Source organism: Colias croceus, chromosome 26 (genome assembly GCF_905220415.1).
Source record: "Colias croceus chromosome 26, ilColCroc2.1".
Lineage (NCBI taxonomy): Eukaryota > Metazoa > Arthropoda > Insecta > Lepidoptera > Pieridae > Colias > Colias croceus.
The window spans coordinates 1090674-1103537 of NC_059562.1; the positions used below are offsets into that span (position 1 = coordinate 1090674).

The window sequence follows — 12864 nt, forward strand, 5'->3', positions numbered from 1 at the left end:
AGCAGTGTTATGATTCTGAACCATGGAAGTGTCTCTAATCGTTGATAACTAGTCAACTTAGAAACATATCTGTTATGATGCTGAATAATATTATGGAATGGATCGAAGAAAGAATGATGTGCATAGGAATTGATTTAATGATACTGTGTTAGCAATGGAAAGATTTTTCAGTGTTACATTATAAACAAAATACGAGATGTACCTATACTTGTGATAGGTACTACTAAATAGTATTAATGGAAAATAATGTATAGGATCATATTTTGATATCTGAGTATGATGCTTTAGGTATTTTCATGTTTGCAAGTGGAGCTGTAGAATCAAAGAATGAAGTTTCTGTGCAATGAAGTTTGAAACGTATTCACGTAATAATTAATAACAAAATGTAACGGCGTACATCGAGTGGAAACGAAAATTCAACCACAACATCGAGTGTTTAGTGAGCATACATTGAATCGTGTTATACTGAGAGAAACATTTTGATAGAGGTGACAAGTCTTATAGAACTTGCTTTGTAATCATCAATTTTGTCACAAAAATAGCCAATTGGAGGTGCATTATAACTTTATTTTTTGTGTAAAGTGAGGTCTGAGAGTGATACAATCCATTCATCCTGACTCAATATAGGTACTTAATATCATGCTATGGTAAAAGAATTTCCTCTCGTTTTTGTTTCACTGCACAAGTTGCGATATACCTAATACAGTCAAGAAAAATATAGTACTTATACAAAGATTCAATCAACAGTAGCTACACTTTTTATCGATTGAACAAGTAGTGCTATGTTTCTCCAAGAATGTGTAAGTCCATGGACACGTAAAACTATTTTAAGACCTCGGCCAGCTTTAACCTTACCCTCCTTGTTATTCAAGATGACACGATATAATGTCGTGATTAGATATCGCGTCGTAATACGATATCGTTCTTGTATGGATATAATTTGAAGAACATGATATAGTGTAAAGTAATAATGCACCTTTATACATCGATTTTACAACATCGAAAGCGATCGTATCGCGTTCAGGGCGATTACAATAGTTTATTCATGTTTAACTGAATTAATATAACTTCAAATGACAGTAAGAGTAGTTGGGTTTCACTGTTATTTGAATCAAAGCCATATTTGTAACGTGGAGGTAATAAAACAATCGGATAAATGAATATAGAATAAATGTTGATAGGTAATAATAGGTCACGGTAAATATTCAATAATTTTAAGAATTCAGCTAAACATAAATAGCGTAAACATAATAATTTTGACAGAAATTTAATTGAACTTCGAAATGATTTATCTTAAAAGTAAATCTTTTGTACATTTTAAACCAGATAGATCACTGCATAACATGATTGAATTGGTGTATCTTTAAAATAAACTTTGTAACTGCAGTCAAAAAGGACCAATTACCTTTACCGTTTATAAGTTTTTCATTCGAAGTTCAAATAAACGCATGCCATTGGTGTATAGTGATGTTAGCCACATTTCAGTGTTCAATAGAAGAGTAGAGAATGAGTTGTTTAGAACATTGATTGACAACATTTATTTGTATCACCCGTCTAACCTTCTCCGTGTACGCCTTTCCGCGTTTCTTTTGTTGGAATAAACAATAAAATAGATTAATATGGGAACTTTTTAAATCTGGTATTTTCATAACTGAAAATATTTTCGAAGCATGGATATCTTTAAATCTTAGGCAGTTACAATATTTATACATTTTTATAGACCAAATAATTTTGTTCATAGTCAGTATTGCCCAAATAGTTACCCAATCCTTAGAAATTTTCCAAAAAACCCAATAATCGTCTTTACTACCTTTCTTACTTACTAGCATCTGTACGTAAATTTTATTTTGAAAATTAAACCTAGTTTTCAAATTCAAGTACTCTTGATATCCGCAACGAAATTATTTTTCAATTCTTCTACAATGTTAGAATCTACATTTTATTGAATGGGTATTAAATTGTAAATTCCAGTAATTACCTCTTCACCCTTCATCCATTTGACCTCTGGTTCAGGCTCACCACCGTATTTGATATCGAACGTGATAACCTGTCCCTTCTTGATGATCATACCCTGGAGTCCTTCACCGATAATGTATGGTTTCACTGCAAACCAAAAGAAATATTAGTATCGATTATTTTATTATTAAAAAATGTGGGACCATAAATAAACAAACTTTCACTTCGCCATATAAGTCATTTTCCCTATATTGTTTCTGTAGGTTTAAAAAAAAAACTCAATTACAAAAGCGTGAAACGTACCGAATCTGCACTTAGCAATGATAGGCTTAGTGCTGTCGCTAGGTTCACTAGGACCAGCCTTGTTAATCGCTCGGACCCTGAACTCATACGTGCACCCTTCTTTGAGACCATCCTGAGTTGCCTTCAGAACATCGCCTGATACTTCTACACCCTTCACCCAGTCCTTGCCGAACTTTTCCTGTAATAGCAAATTGGTAAATGTTAAACAACTGTTGTTTCATCAAAATCAAAAATGGGATCCTAATTGAAGTTTCGACGATAATTATATTAATTGTATTCCATACATGTTTTTATTTTAATAAATACAAAAACTGAACGTAGTTTGCTTTGAATATATATTTTCTAAAATGCATTTCTATCAAGAAGTGACAATCAAAATATACAAGATCCTGTTAAATAATTAATTTATATTTTAAAATGTAATGTGGTATAGAGCTTTAGATAAATCATAGCAAATTTAAATCATACCTTGTATTCTATTTGATAGCCAGTGATGGGAGCACCACCATCGTTATCTGGCTTCTCCCATTTAAGATCCGCGTGGTCTTTGTCCCAGTCAGTGAGCTCGATGCCCTTTGGTTTCGATGGCTCGTCTAAATGGAAAAATATGATGTTATTGTTTTTTTAATCATGAAAATATAAGCTTTGTATTCCTATTTGGTAAAATCATTAAAATAACTGAAACAATGATTAAACAGAAGAAATATAATTTCTGTTACTTTAAACAGAAAATGTGAATTTAGTTGAATTTATACAATATGTTCCATTTTATTTTTTTTACTTTGGTGCTTATTATCAGTATAAGGATAATAGTACTAAATTAAAAACTTACCCCAAGGATCTTTAGCCAATACAGGTTTGCCAAAGATACCAGGCTCACTGGCACCGATCTTGTTAACGGCACGGATTCTGAACTTGTAAGTTTTCTTTGGAATGAGATCCTCGACCTTGTATTTTGTTGGTTCACCATGTGCAACATCGGCCACTTGGTCCCATGCTGCTTTGAGTGACAAGTCCTGAAAAAGGAATGTTTATTTAATCAGTTTCCAGAAAAGTGCAGTGTACCTACTCACTGTCTATTAAATACTTATTATTATTTACCTGTCTTTCAATAATGTATTTGATGATTGGAGCACCACCATCATCTTGAGGTGCTTTCCATGTCACAACGCAAGATGTCTGGAAGATTTCTGTAACTTCCACGTTCTGCGGCGCTGTTGGCGCGCTCTGCATGATAATCGATACATCCTTGCTGTCTTCGCCCTGGGCGTTTGATAGTCTGATCTGGTATTTTCCAGAAGCTTCCCTGACTGGCTTCTTGATCTTGAACAAGACCTTCTCTTGCTCAACCACGGCTTCGACTTCTTTGTTCGGCAAAATCTTGCCATCCTTGATAAGTTTGGCTTCGATTTGTGTTTGACGGTTACCAGAAACTGCAAAGGATAGCAAATTTTAATTTTGCATTCAAATTTGAAATTTATTGCAATTAACGTTTAGTATATTCTAGGTTTATTAACGATACTGTTTGCTTACTTTTATATGGCACCTCAATGACGAAAGGACTGCCTGCCGTGCCGTGGAATTCATCGGGACATTCGATCATTGGCTTCGACTCTCCCTTCTTCACAGTCAGCTTACAAGAAGAGGTAAGTTTTCCTGACTCGCAGACAATTTCACCATCATCCTCCATTTCTAACTTGTTGAAGATCAGCTGGTGTTTACCACCGCCCAGATTCTTGATCTCAATCCTTATATGATAAAATATTGTGTGTTATATTATTTATTCAAATATTGGATTAAATAGCGTGTGACTTGCGTAATATTTTTTTCATTTGACTATTTATTATAAAACTTTTTAATGTAAAGTTTACGTTCATCACATCACATCTTTCACCAGCTTACATCAGTTACGTTTTCTTTATTTTATTTTTATAAACATAATATTATTAAATAAGGTAGACATAACAATGAAATCTAATATAAATGCCAATCAATAACTATCAAAGTTGAAAATAAAACTAACGTCGAAAGATGCGGGTACGAATCTAGCCTCTTAAGTAATTTTTATCTAAACTACTAAAACGAACGTTGTAAAATATAATAAAAATGACAAAAATACCTGTCATTAGGAACAATAGGTACTCCATTGAAAGACCAGACGGCTTCCGCGGTCTGGTCCTGCAGTTCCACTTCCAGTACGATCTTCTCCCTTTCAATTGCTTCAGTATCCTTCAACTTCTTGTTGAAGCGATTAGAGTCTGTTGAAATTTCAATCGTTATAATGACATCGAAGTTTTTTTTTTTGTTTCAAAGAAATTATATTTTTCGAATTAACAAACAGATAATACCTACACACTAAATAATTTAATAGAAAATCATGCTAAATATACCTCTATTATTATTTTCTAACTCAATGTACGCTTTATTTTATTTTATTAAAATGGTCTATATAAACGTCTGAACCTAATCACTTACTAGAACATAATCTAAAATAAATTCCAGTCTATTGTCTACAAATTGAAACCTATACCACTACGGAGTCTAGGTCCAATTGTTTAAAACAATAGCCCATCCCTTCCTTGAATTAATTAGTTAAATTATTGATAGTTACTTTGTGTCTTAAAGCGTAACGCTAGTAATTATAATACTATGAAATATACCTAAGTAAATTGTTATCCTTAGTTTATAGTTTTAAAGAACCCTTCACGAGAAAAGAACAAATGTCGCATGCTAAATTTTTCCAGTTAAAAGTTTAAGTACATTATAATATGGGTTGTTTTCCTGAACTTTTATAGCGTTTTTGCAGATATTTTTATGGCATAGTTACTTTGAACTTTATCTGCTTACTAAATTTGAATAATAAAATGAACTTACAATTGACAATAAGCTCGCATGTTGTTTCATCTGCGTTACTGCAACACTTGAAGTTGCCAGCATCCGTAACTTTGGCATCCTTGATCACAACCTTGCGTTTGCGACCTTCCTTCACTATGGAAATACGCTTGTCTGCCTTCAGCGGTTGGTCGTTTTTGTACCTGATTGTGGTACAAATTATTATGTTAACTTTATTCAGTTGCATACAATCCGATTTGGAAATAGATTTGGTACCATGAGTAGGAATGGTGTGGGCATGTGGCTTATACTTAATATTAATTATCGGTCATGTAACTAATAAAATTATTAATCTTTACTGTTTTGCTTCTTTAATAAATTATTATCTAAAAACGTAATCATTTTAATTTTTATGTTATATCTATATCTTCATACAAAATAATAAAGGAATTAAAGTAGATTAGGAATTATCATTACCATTTCACATCACCAGCGGCATCGTCCAGTTCACAAAGCAGAGTAATTGTGTCTTTTTCAATAGCTTGTTGCGATTTAAGGACCTTTGTGAACTTATATTCGTATTCTGCAAATAAAGTAAGGACATTAGGATTGAATCAAATTAAGTCAATGATGCGTTTTCTTCTTTTCATTACCTAAACATGTACAGGTTCAATATTCTTTTATCTATAAGTTTAGTTAACAGTTATAGAAAGACGTACTTAAAAAATACTTTTTTCAATCACGGAGAAATGATGACTCGTTTTATAATAATATACATGTGTTGCTCAATACTAACCTACAATCTTGAGATCACACTCAGTTTTATCCGTCTGTTTCTCAATTCTACAGGAGTATTTGCCAGCATCTTCCAATTTTGCTTTCTTGATGATCAACTTGCAAACACCAGACAAATCCTTCGATATCGAGACATCGTCGTTGTCTTCTAACTTCTCTTCTTCCTTCCACCAGGAAACTATAGCCAGGCTGTTGGAGACAGCGCACTCCAGGACCACTTCGTGTCTCGTGAATCCAGTGAGTTTCTTCTTCAGGTGTTTGGTGAAGTTGTAAGTCGGATCAGGTTCTTCAACTTGTAAGAAAGCTGTGCAAGATACACCGCCAATTTCTATTGTGATTTTGCCGGTATCTTCTACCTTCGGGTTGAAGATGATCAATTTGTACGAATCTTGCTCGTTTGTCATCTTGTATTTCGATCCCGGGAACAGTTCCTATAAAGTACATATTTTTAATATAAATGAAGTTCGATTATGTAGTTTCATTTTGTGTTTTAGAGGTTTTACTTACATCCTTACGGAAGAACCATTTAGGTTTAGAGTTGGGTTTCGAGAAGATTGCTTCGAATGTCACCTTTTTATCCTTGCCTTCCTTTGCATTTTGATCTACAAGAGGCTTCAAGAAAGACTCTTGTTTCTGAAACACACGGTGAACAATAAAAGTAACCAATTTTTAATAAATATCTGTTGTGCAGATACACAAAGGTGCTCTTCAGACAAAAGCTAGGTGCTGACCACCAATAACCCGTTTCTTGTTTGCTGTAAAAGATCACTCATGAAATGTGTCACAATAAATCCAATGCAAGTAAAGTAAATTGAAACATTGATTTGATGAGATAACCGAGGCGTTAGATTCATTAGCCAACCTTTCATCGTCACTCATCAATTCAAACTCCATGCGACTGTACAGAAATTGGAATTCCTTTAACTTTGAAGGAAGGTGCGTTAGTGGAAAAATCAGAAGACTGATCCACTTGACTTACAGTGTAAACTGTGCCAACTCAAAAAGTTAAATCATTATAGTACAGTAAAAGTTGTGAAATAACTTAAGATTTAATGTTTTTGAGATAGCCACAGATATCCTAAAACATTTAGATGTCACTGTGCAATACCCGGTGCGAAGTGCTGCTATATAAGATGTTGAAGGTGCGAAAGAACTGCTTGTTGAGAAAATAAACAGAAGAGGGTTGAAACAGTTGTGCTAACTTTACATCGAACTAGGTGATAGGTACATAGTTGTCGCGTTGGACCGCCCGGAAATATTAGATTTGCACTGATACTTAAAATGTGTACAAAGCAAAGGCATTACCGTTAAAAATCTTGGAAGTATACCATATAAAAAATGAGCAAGATTGTTTTATATTAAGTGCTAATTAAAAGGTTAATGTAATTGTATCGACTAATATTAACTCAAGTCCAAGAAGATGACGCGTACACTGGCCTCAAACTATCATTCATTCTATTTCCAATATAATTAATTGGTATTCAGAGGTAAATTATTAGATATCAGTGCAAGACGTTAATTTATAATCTTGCCGGGCATGTCCAATTTGAGATATAAAAGTGATACATATTTCTGTGCGATTTTGCATTTAGTGGTACAATTCAGGATGCATGTGTCATCTAACGACGGTAAACGCGGTGTCAAACCTCGTTTCGTTTGTGCGATTGCAGCACCGGCCAGTCCGGGATCAGTTCCGCTAGGGACTGTCTTCTAAGAGAGGATCTCTACAACATATTCACAAAACCTTACTGAACCTACGTTCAAAGTTCCAAAGCGCGATCGTATGAGTTATTAAATTGCTTTAGCAATCCTCTACGCAATCGTGTGTATTATGTGAGTATGCTCGCTAACCGTAGTGAAATAACAATTTTAAAAATATAGTGCTCGCTGAGTTTAATAAAGAGAAATTTGAAATTATAAAATTCCAAAATCTGCATACACCGAATGCACCAGATAACATTATTATTAATGATACGAATGAAACAGATATAATTTTTATAAATGACGTGACAAAAGCTCCTCAAACTGACGTCACAGAAACCTGCAAGAGATTGTCGAAAGTAAAACGAAGAAGTGAGAATGATTATCACATTCATTCCACTCAATCCTGGAAACGTTAAAGATAAAAGTGAAGTGGTGATAGAAAAACCTTGTGCGAGTTATTTAACAATCATGTTTATAAATTTTTGTTTAAATCTTTCTGAATGTACTGGTATCAAATTTGGATTCAAATAATATATGAGTAACAGGAGTGGCAAGAAAAATCCTCTAATAAAATGGATAGGGATATACTGAGATTTAAGTTGATACCAATAGGTTCAGAAGACACGTTTAGTTATTTCTGTTTAATTTAGTGTTTTATCATTCCATTATTTATAAAAGAAAATCTGCTCTATTAAAACTTTAATGTGGGTTACCCTTAAACTGGGTATTATAATCTGATTTAGACTACCTTATAAAGATATTGTCTCTATTATTCTAGATAGATTTAACAGAACAGAAATTCTTATATATTTTTAGCTTTCCTTTTAAACTTCCTTTTTATCGAACCTTTGTTTTGACAGCCTCCATCAAAGCAGGCCAATCGGGTATTATTTCAGGTAGAGACATACGTCTCCGAATTTGATATATACCCTAGAATTCATATGAAATGTTATTGATATATGCCATGTAAACTACCTATTCACAAACAGTGCGCGCTTGATGGTGTAAGCTATATTATTAAAAGCCATGTTTCAGTCTTACCACAACAATAAGTCGAATGTTCAGTATCGACTTTGAAAGAGATTTTTGGCTGACCTAGTCAAGTGTGCTAACTACCATACTAACTTGAAACAAGTGGGATATCTTTCGTAGTAGCCAACCAGCCATCATAATGTTTCGAAGCTAAGTTTCGAAGATAACGCATTCAACACAATCACAAAGATTAGGACATAAACAATAAGACGCCACCGTGACAAGATTTGTCAAACACTCGGAAGAGTTTTCAGCAAGGAGTATTCAATAGTAAGCTATAGATAGTGTGTCCAACTGTGGTGTCCAAACAAGAATCTGCACTTGGTATTTCGTTACCATTTGTGAGAATTCTTAGAATAATACAAGGTGATGTGAATGATGTAGTATTTGGTAAAACAGATGACCTTAAACCAGGACCAGTTTGAGGAGTTTCTGCGTGCAGCCGGGAATCTAAGCATCTCGCGACCTTCTGATATGACCACTATATTCCCTTCATCTTCAAAATATCCAGTTTCTAATCCCTAGGGACCAAATACAATGATGCATGCGGTGTTCATTGATAGTATAATCATGTAAAATATTCTGAATGACATAAAATGTGTAATCTTTTGATTGAAATAAAAGATTTACAAATTACGGTAGTATTGTAAAGTCTGTTGCGCTCTTCTTTTGTAATCTCTGCTAAATTTCTCGATGTTGTACTAACTCATGTTATGTTGGCGAAAAAAGAGGACCTATTGGCATATTTCAAAGGTGTTTTGTGTATTTCATCGATAGAGCCTGATGGAGCTGTCCTTTTATGTTGATATATTATTTAGATTAGTATGACGTTGGAATATTTTTAATCAAATGAAAATTACAAAATTTGTTGCGTTACAACGTTTGTGATAGATACCTTCGTTAAATTATATAAAAATATTTCAACGTCATCTATAGTTAATTTTATTTAAGATGATTTAAATTCATTTTAAATGGCATTTATATCACCATCTTCAGTATTCAATAAATGTATTTACATTTTGTTAAATTAGTTTTTTACAGATTAATGAACCTTACCTTTTCAACCTTCTTTAATGCGGGCAGAGGTTTCTCGACTTCCTTCAAGTCACCCCAGTTGGGGTCTTCTTTTGGTTCTCCCCATTTTTTGTACTTTCGCTTCTTTAACATGGCACGGAAGTCCATACCACTGGCATCTATTATTATAATATAATAATAACTAATTGTTACTATCCAATTATTGCAACAATAATTTATAAAATGAAATTTTGTCAAAATTGTCAAATAGTTTAATGCTTATAGTTCACGTTAGTTTTCTTTTGTTTCTTATCATTATTTCCTCTTACTTACCGGACACATAAAGCTGTGTTTCCGCCGAGTCCTCCCCATGGATGTTGCTGATGACGACTTTGTACATTCCCTCATCATTGGGCTTGACTTTGCGCATGCACAGCGTGATGAGACCAGTCTCGCCATCAGTGATGAACTTAAAGCGACCACCTTCAATGATTTCTGTGACTCCCTTGTAGAATTTGAACGTAGGCGCTGGGTTACCTTCCACTTGTACCGTGATGTATCCAGTTTGATCTGGTATGAAATTATCATCGGTTAAATCAACAACTTAGACTTTAAAGTCGTGTCCTTTAGTATGATTTACTATTAAATTTATTTCCCTTTGATTACAATAAACATTGAACGTTGTGCTATTAGTTAGTAACTATAGTTCCTTCATTTATATTGTACTAGGTTTCTGCCCGCGGCTTCGACCGCGCAGGCAAAGAAAAACCCGCATAGTTCCCTTTCCCATGGGATTTCCGGGATTGCATCATTTTCCCGGGATAAAAAGTAGCCTATGTCCATTCTCGGGTATCAAAATATCTCCATACCAAATTTCATGAAAATTGGTTCAGTAGTTTAGGCGTGATTGAGTAACAGACAGACAGACAGAGTAACTTTCGCATTTGTAATACATATTAAGACAGTATGGATTTGATATTGATTCAAATTGAATTTAAACCAGCGTTACATAAATTCAGCTGGACACAATATAAGGAACTTTTAATAGTACAAGTTTATCATTCACGGTTGTTTATTTCAGTTATTATTCTGTTATCGACTTGGAATTTGGCACAGCTGTGTTACCGCTTACGCTTACCTGTATATAAATTAGATGAGTCTATAAATAATTAACTTGTGAACGTAGATATTAATTGCAATACATTTGTTACTACTTAACTAGTAGTTCTACGTTTGATAAAGTAGAAGAAATACTGAACATTTATCTCCATCGTAAACACTTATGTATCATGGCGGGAGGGATTACGTCTTACAAATGTATAAGATTAAGCTCGAAGTATATTGAAATTAAATATAACATTAAAAGGCGACAATTCAATACACATAACGTAAAAAAAAAACTCAGAATACAAATTAAAACTCATAAATCTTTCTCTAGATTACAGAAGTGGATTGTGTTTTTGCTTTATTAAAAAACAAGCTTTCCGCCCGCGGCTTCGCCCGCGTTTTCAAAGAAAAACCCGCATAGTTCCCGTTCCCGTGGGATTTCCGGGATAAAACTTATCCTATGTGTTAATCCAAGTTACCCTCTATAAGTGTACTAAATTTCATTGTAATCGGTTCATTAGTATTTGCGTAAAAGAGTAACAAACTGAAATGTTTTATTATGATAGTCTATGTCTATGTTTCATTATAATAGTTTCAATTTATATTGCTATTTTACCGGAAGTAAATTATAGTCATACCTTCAACGGCAGTGTAGTTCTCTTGTACGTCCACAATGGACGGTGGTCCATCATTTCCATGTGGTTTCAATGGTACTGAAGGCTTGTTGATCAAGTCCTCCAAGTCCTGGATCGATGGTCTTCTCGCATCGCCAGATTTCCTTCGCTATATCATCATTTAGAAATGAGTTTGTGAGCACGCAAACAAGTTCAACGTTAATCACATGAAATCGACATAAATATATCAAAGTAATTAATTTTAGATGACTTATATAATTATTAAATGCAAAATTGTAAACTAAAAATATCACAGCAATGATTCAATAGAAAGATATGCAATCATTTATAAATATAAACATCTATAAAAATATTATTGGAATACAAATCTATAAAGAGTTGGATTGTTGACAACGAGATCGATGTTTCGATCAATAATTAATAATAAGTCATCGAAGTACATAAACAATTCAACAGGGCATAAATATAGATTGTAAAAAACATCGAGCAAACACAAAATGCATTTGTTGTGTTATGACACTGCTGCTTTGGATCATAATAATTAGCCAAATGACTCCTGAAGATCTTCTTGACAAATGTACCACAAGTGTTGATGTGGCAATCATAAATTGTTTGATCGCGTCATATTTTGTTTTATTTTAAATCGAATACAAATCTCAGGTGCAAGAAATGTTAAATTACGAGAACATCGTGATTGTTGCTCATTGCTGGGCAATGCACCAAAAATTATTATAGAAGTTATTGGTGACGTCAACAGGAATCAATCAATTTAAAAATTACCTATGTAGAAATAGATTTGATTCCGCGAAATTTCCAGGTAAAAAAATATACTTGAGTAATATTTATTTTCAATTAAAAATATTTTCAACATGAACTTAAAATAAATATAGAGCAATACTTATTTAATATCTTAGAAAAAAAAATGTTAATTTGTAAATACGTAAAATTACAAACAAAATAGGTATATAGAATCTTAAAAAAAAATTGTCCCATATAGAAAAATACCCTGCATTTTTGGAATGCAATATACTAATGTAAAATAATGATTTATAAATATTTATAAGCATACACCGATGACTTATTAAACTTTATTGAATTTATTTTGAACAGTGTAATCTTGTAAAAAACAAATAAATGAAAAACTTAATCCTAAGTACTTACCACGTCAAGTTGAAAGTCAATAGCAGTTACCGATAATCTACTAGTACTCGTACCAGTGGAAGAGGTAACAGTTTTAGTGCCAGTAGAGGTGCTACTTATAGTTTTAGTAGAGGTACTAGATATAGATTTAGTAGATTTTTTTATAACTGCTGCCATTGTGCATAGACATAACAATTAAAATACCACAAAACAACTTAAACACGAACAGTATATCCACATGAACCACAGTCACTTTGCCATTTCAACGATTTTATTATTTTATTTTACTTGATAACAAACCGCTTCGTTATTCGATATGTTGTGCGTAAACTCACACATTTTTAGA

At 33.3% G+C, this 12864-nt stretch overlaps 1 protein-coding gene across 1 annotated transcript in view; it reads right to left on the reverse strand.

The window, feature by feature from the left end:
* The window catches only part of LOC123703439 (twitchin), a 122769-nt gene that overhangs the window by 82045 nt on the left and 27860 nt on the right, over nucleotides 1–12864 (reverse strand). The window contains exons 39-52 of the mRNA XM_045651433.1: nucleotides 11382–11526; nucleotides 9970–10206; nucleotides 9679–9815; nucleotides 6394–6519; nucleotides 5888–6317; nucleotides 5569–5674; nucleotides 5134–5294; nucleotides 4379–4517; nucleotides 3793–4007; nucleotides 3361–3692; nucleotides 3092–3275; nucleotides 2728–2852; nucleotides 2260–2437; nucleotides 1979–2103 (exon numbers count right to left, since the gene is read on the reverse strand). Of these exons, the coding sequence (XP_045507389.1) occupies nucleotides 1979–2103; nucleotides 2260–2437; nucleotides 2728–2852; nucleotides 3092–3275; nucleotides 3361–3692; nucleotides 3793–4007; nucleotides 4379–4517; nucleotides 5134–5294; nucleotides 5569–5674; nucleotides 5888–6317; nucleotides 6394–6519; nucleotides 9679–9815; nucleotides 9970–10206; nucleotides 11382–11526 (2640 nt within the window). The remainder of the gene's footprint in view (nucleotides 1–1978; nucleotides 2104–2259; nucleotides 2438–2727; nucleotides 2853–3091; nucleotides 3276–3360; nucleotides 3693–3792; nucleotides 4008–4378; nucleotides 4518–5133; nucleotides 5295–5568; nucleotides 5675–5887; nucleotides 6318–6393; nucleotides 6520–9678; nucleotides 9816–9969; nucleotides 10207–11381; nucleotides 11527–12864) is intronic.